The sequence below is a fragment of the Rhinolophus hipposideros genome, assembly GCF_964194185.1.
Source record: "Rhinolophus hipposideros genome assembly, chromosome: 16".
NCBI classification, from domain to species: Eukaryota; Metazoa; Chordata; class Mammalia; order Chiroptera; family Rhinolophidae; genus Rhinolophus; species Rhinolophus hipposideros.
This window is the reverse complement of record NC_138062.1, coordinates 50758814-50764813: the sequence shown is the minus strand read 5'-3', so window position 1 is coordinate 50764813 and position 6000 is coordinate 50758814. Positions and strand designations below refer to the sequence as shown.

Below are 6000 nucleotides of genomic sequence, written 5' to 3'. Positions count from 1 at the left end.
ACAGCACAGCCCAAGAGAACTGAATACACATGTTCAAACAAAAATGTGTGGGGCCTCACGGCTCCCACTCACCACAAGGGGGAAGCAGGCCCAATGCCCATTGCCAGATGGAGGATGAACAAAAAGTGGTCCATCCACACTGTGTGATATTACTCAGTCACAAAAAGGAGTGAAGCACTGACATGCGCTGCAACGTGGATCAACCTGGAAAACGTGCTAAGTGAGAGAAGCCAGAGACAAAAGGCCATGTATCGTATGACTCCATCTATATGAAATGTCTGGAACAGGCAAATCCATAGGGACAGAAACCAGATTAGTGGTTGCCAGGGTTGGAGGAGGGGAAATGGGGAGTGACTGCTAATTGGGTAGGGGGGGTTCCTTTTGAGGAAATATTCTGGAACTAGGTAGAGGTGCTGGTTGTACATTGGCCCAGCTGGAGTGTTTAATGCCACTGAATTGTACATATTGAATGGTTAATTTTATGTGACTTCCATCTCAAAAAGAAAAAAACACCATCCTGAATAAAACCCCACACAGGGAATAGGACACCACGTGTGTGAGGGTCTATCTGTGGCAGGGGCCAGGAAGAAACAGGTAGTGCTTTAGGACCTCTCAGGCAACGTCTCTGGGCTTCCCTCTTCTCCAGGCAGGGCTGGACCAAAGGAGTATCATCAACAGAGGGGAAGACTCAGGTTTCCACCAGGTCCTCCAGTCCACGTATGGACTCTGTGTCCTCACGCCTGGTCAGTTCGCAGAAGTCCCTGCATCCCCATTGGCGGGGGGCGAGGGGGAGGCAAGAGCCCATCTGGGGTGGAGCAGGAGAGGGGCAGAAGGTAGGACACAGGGAGTGTTGGCTCCTGCAAGTGATTTTACTTTGAATACAAAGGAAAAGAAATCCACAAACAACAAGCTAAGTTCTATGGTTATGTCTTTTAAACAACATTTTGCATTTATAAATTTTTGTTTTCCTGATTAAAAGCACCAGCTGAAGTTACAGGCTGCTAAAACCGTATTACAAACCTGTTAAAAGACGTTACGCCAAACATACTTATTAAAAACCCTTTAACAAGAGACAATGCGACCACACACTTGCCCCCCTGCCAGGCAGCCCTTATCCCAGTTCCGTGGGACGGGGAGGGCCGACCCCAGGGAGGTGGCTCTCACCCAGCCCATGGGTGCCTGCAGAGACCTGGCAGGGGGAGGCGGCCCAGCACCCCAGACCCGCAGGCCCAGGGCCACTACTGCCGACAGGAGGTGGGAGCATACGAGGGTCTAACCAGCTTTCAGCAACGGACCTGCCGACAGGGATCCTGCTTCTACTGAGCTCCCTGTAAGCTGAAGTTGAGAGTTAATCTGCTTTTTCTAAACACTTAGCTCTATGACACTTGTGCAATGTCTCCCTGGTGGCTTCCTTGCTTGTCTTAAAATCTTATGATTGAGAAACTGTGAAGCACTGAATGTGGACTCACAGGAAGGTACGTATGGCAGGTTGATGTCATCAAAACATGCTGCAGGGAAGGGGAGGTTCAAAACCACACACGTGGTTTGGTTCCCGTAAAGCGACAGTGGAATATTAAACATTGATTACTGAATTTTTAACTGTAAACTTAAGAACTTATCCTTAACCTTACACGTACGTAGATGACAGAGTGGTCACTAAAAGCACTTGAACATCAGAACAGATGTTAAGTTTTGAGGTTCTTATTTCAACTGCTCTACATACAAAATGCCCTAGAAGCAAAGAAAGGCTTAAATAAATAGGCAGAGATGAACAAGATGTGCAGCGTGACTGAGCGAACGTGGGTCTGGAGAGGCTGGACAAGCGTGGGAACCAGGCCGGCAGGTGCAACTTGTGGCGAGACAGGGTCTCCACCCCTTGGATGGAGGAGAAGGTCTGGGGAACAGCCTTGAGGGGAAGGAAGACGAACAGGACAGCTTGTGGCCGGGCTTACACTCTAGGGGTGTCAGCCAACGGGGCAGCCCTGGGCAGCATGAGACAGGGCGAGGTTTTCTTGGGTGACGCAGAAATGGTGGGTCCTCTTAGGACAAGCCCCGCTCAGCCCCTCCCTCTGAATGGCGGCTCACTTGCTTGCCTGTCACTGGCCCCCAAATGGGGAGCAGGGCGCTGCCACCAGCCTGGTAAGGGCAGAGGCCCAACGCAGGGTGATTTGCTGACAGCCCTGCTTGTGGCTAAGGCACACCCAAGCTCAGGGCCCAAGCAGCTACCTGAGCAATGCCAGATCCCAACGTTCCTTCTGTCAGATACTGAGGTTTCCAGAAGCAGCCTTCACAGTGCAAGGGTAACGAGACTCAAACCAACAAGCCACCCTGACCAGCGAGGACACTCACCACCCCTTGGCAGGGAGCTGCTCCCAGATAATGGAAGCTAGAGGGGGTGGCTGCCTCGATTGCCCCCAATTACACCATCACCACTGGGGCACCTCCCAGACTGTCCAAGAGGCACACAGACCCGAGCACGCTGTCTGGTCCAGGCAGAACCCCCTGGAGCCCAGCTCGGGAAGAGGTTTCAATGCTCTCCTGAGACCCAAGGCAGGCAGGTCTCCTCCTCTTCCTCCTTCCTGAGGGCAGGGTCCGCTGAGCTCCAGGCTTCTGCAAAAGTCCTCTGCCTAGGAGGCCGCAGAGTTGCCCCAGCCCCTTTGTTCGGCACCCTGAGTTGGGCTGAGAAGAGTCCTCTCTTCTCTCCCATGCTTCCTACTCCACAATACAGATGCTGACAGGGAAAGGCAGCTGGTGCAAACGGGAATCTCAGCTCTGGCTCCATCTCTGAGAATCAACACACACGCACGCACACACACACACACACATGCATACCAGTGGCTACAGCACAGGCCCCTAGAGCCAGTCAGTGATCCTGTCAAGGTGCAGAAGTTTGGAAGGTGAGTTCCTGGGTCCCAAGGGCCCCTGACCAGAGGCCCCAGCTGTCAGAAGGATGGACGCTGGAGAGAAAAGCAAGCTGGGAAAAGCGTGGTAGCAGGATGTGCACTTTTGTCCCTGACATGTGCCATCACTTCCTCCTTCCAATCTTTGGCCAGAAACCAGAGTCTTGCCTCTGGCCTCTGGCAGCTGCCATGAGAGCAGAGGAAACACTCCAGCCTGGCACAGAAGCCCAGGCGATGGAAGTCATGTGGCGATGCCCCAGGGGTGCTGCCCACCCCGGCACTCCCTGCGTAGACAGGCTCCCCCCGAAGGTGGGACTCAGAAGTGGAGCAGTTCAAGTCCACTTTCAAGGAGGGCTCTGGAAAGTCGGCTCCCATCTCCCCGCTGCGAACCACAGCACTGGGATCCTGTGCGCAACAGGCATGCGGGCCGGCCCGTCCTGAGAGGGTAGGAGTCAGCCCTGCACAGCCCCAGGGAGTCGGAAGCTCTGGAGACAGCTGGGAAAGAAGCCTGGGAACGCCGTGACAGCGTGCCTCCGAGGGAAGCTCAAGTGCTGTCTGGGTGGAAGTCAGGGACACACCAGGCCCCACGGAGGCCCCAAGAAGCTGGGCAGCCCCCTCCAGGGGGCCTCACAGGAGGCTGGCCAGGCTGGTGTTGGGTCCATTCTGAGCTTGGAACTGCACGGGAGGCGGGCCGTCTGTCCACTGCAGAGAGAGGACACACAGGTGAAGTCCTTCCTGGAGAGGAGCAGCGTGTGCTGGGCTGCGTGTCTGCAGCTGGAGCGTTGCCCGCGCCGGGCTGGTCCGCCAGCCAGGGCCCTCTGTGCTCCACACCAGTCAGAACGGCCCTGGGAAGCACCCTGTACCACCCCCTTGGGTGACTGGTGCTACCTCCCATATCCAGGGGGCTCCCGAAGCCAGGCCAAGTTAGGGATTGATGGAGAGGCAGGGAGATGGTAGCCACGTGCGTACTTGCTCGGCAGAGAGTCTGCCCCACACCCTGGGGGCTGCAGCCCAGGTGACCCGGCCCTGAGGAGGCAACGGCACCCCCATTCTGCCTCCAGCCTCCCCGTCCCCGAGCCCGTACCGTGATGAGGTTGTGTTCGGGGAGGCTGCAGGCTTCGATGTGGTCCTGGAGCAGCTGCTGCGAGAAGTTCTGGTGCATCTGGGCAGCTTCGTGGGCGTCCATTGCATTCCCGCAGGCCTTGTTCAGGTCTGACGGGGGTGCACACAGGTGAGTCCACTTTGCCCTGCCCCTACTCCCATGCCCTCTCCTCGGGTGTAAGGGGAGCCCTTAGTTCACACCCAAGCTCCGCCAGGGGGTTCCTGTGCACCGGACACGTCACCTGCCCTAAGCCCTGTCTCGGGGTCAGCCAAGCCCACCTGCCAGCAGCCCTCACAGGTGCCCTCCTGAGGTCCCGAGTCACGTGTCCTTGGATGTGGGTGAGCAGTGGGACACACAGGGGCATACACAAAGGCTGGTCGCATACGGGAGCTCGCCAGAGTAGCGCACCCCACATCCACGTGAGGCAGGGCTGAACGGGCCCACAAAGCGCCCCGAGGACAGGCGCAGCCTGCGTCCTGCCTCCTCCCTCCTGCCCAGGCCCCGGGTGAGGCTCTGTGAGTGGGGCAGCGGCGGGAACAGCACTGCGGCCCGCTGAGTGCCTGCCTGCACCCAAAGCATCCTAGCCTGGCCTGCCTGACGGGATGAGGCCGAGCACCAGGGTTCACAGCCAGGTGTTCACCCAGATGCCAGAACCAGCCCTGTGGGTTCTGGAAAGGCCACACCAGACCCTGTGTTGAGCTGACCCCACGAACGAGCCCCGTGCCCACTGCCCTCAAATGGCCTCCCAAGAACCCGAGAATGTCCCAGAAATGGGGCTGTGGCCTGCGGAGGCCGTCTGAGCAGAGACTGCACAGAGCTTACTCAGCGGCTCTGCTCTCTGGGAAGGGCCAGCGGCCATACTCACCTCTCAGCAGGGCAGACGACCACAGCTGCACCGACATGTCCGGGATCTTGCTAGCCAGCTGCATGGCGGGCACCACCATGTTGTTACTCTCCTGTCAACCAAGAGCAGCATGGAATGGGGCGGAAGGGACAGGCCAGGGACAGCCCGGGCCCCACCTGCCATACCTAGCCCAGGCTGCGCCCTCCTCCTGCTGCCTGGCAAACTCCTACTCCTACTTCGCAGTCCATCTCACATGGACCCTGTGAAGTACTCCTCAACTACCCTGGGGAAAAATAAAGTGCCCTCACTCCGTGGCTCTGTGTGGGGCACGCCTGTCAGGGCCAGTCCAAGTGCCCTGCCTTTGTCTTTCTAAGCAGAGAAGAAGGCACTGATGGCGGTCAGCTCTGGACCCAGATCAGGAGCCAATGAGAAAGGCAGATTCCAGAGTCCCGGGGCCTGGGAGGAGGCAGCAGAATGGACAAAGGAGGGAGAAGGCCGCTGCCGTGGGAGGCCACCTCAGACATAGGGACACTGTGAACCCCCTAACCCTGACTGCACAGTGATGCCACTCCCAATTCCCAGGATGAGCTGAGGGAGAGGCACTGGGGGCCATGAACACCCATTCTGAACCCCACGGTGACCAGCAACACTGCTCCGTCCCCGCTCCATGGGCTGGAATGTTGGGTTCAGGGTGATACTCGAAGAACTGCCTACACCGCAGCCCAGGGAACACGTGGCACACAGCTGAGAGACATACAAATCCTCCAAGCCAACTCCTGGGCCCAGCTTCCACACAGCCATGGGTCTGCGGGCACTACTCCGCAGGCACACAGAAGCCCAGTGACTTCACACTGTCCTGACTGGCACCTTGAAGATGAGTGCCAGGTGGATTTCAGTGTTTCAAGACTGAACCGAGACCTGCCAAGACCTCTGACTGCACCGCACAACAGGAAAAACCACCCTCGTCCGCCAGGCCTGGGGCTGGGCCTGTCTGGAAGCCACCTGAGGGAGTGTACCCCTCGGCTCTCCCAGGCAGGTTCCCCTATGCCAGCTTGGGGTTGCCACACAGAATCTGGTTTTGAAGATGTGTGATCCTGAGGTGTCCTGAGTGAGGCCGCCCACAAATTGCAATGCCCGTGGACACTAGCCTAGCA

At 57.6% G+C, this 6000-nt stretch overlaps 1 protein-coding gene across 5 annotated transcripts in view; it reads right to left on the bottom strand.

Annotated features, from left to right (window-relative positions):
* Positions 1 to 407: 407 nt before the first annotated feature.
* MAU2 (MAU2 sister chromatid cohesion factor) overlaps positions 408 to 6000 on the bottom strand; it is a gene marked incomplete at its 5' end in the record, with an annotated part of 28353 nt that continues 22760 nt past the window's right edge. The window contains 3 exons of one of the 5 annotated variants that reach the window (XM_081075636.1): positions 408 to 3602; positions 3985 to 4112; positions 4868 to 4958. In XM_081075636.1, the coding sequence (XP_080931762.1) occupies positions 3528 to 3602; positions 3985 to 4112; positions 4868 to 4958 (294 nt within the window). In that variant the 3' untranslated portion in view covers positions 408 to 3527. The remainder of the gene's footprint in view (positions 3603 to 3984; positions 4113 to 4867; positions 4959 to 6000) is intronic. The other 4 variants (XM_081075635.1, XM_081075638.1, XR_013995052.1 and 1 more) reach the window with 4 other exon arrangements.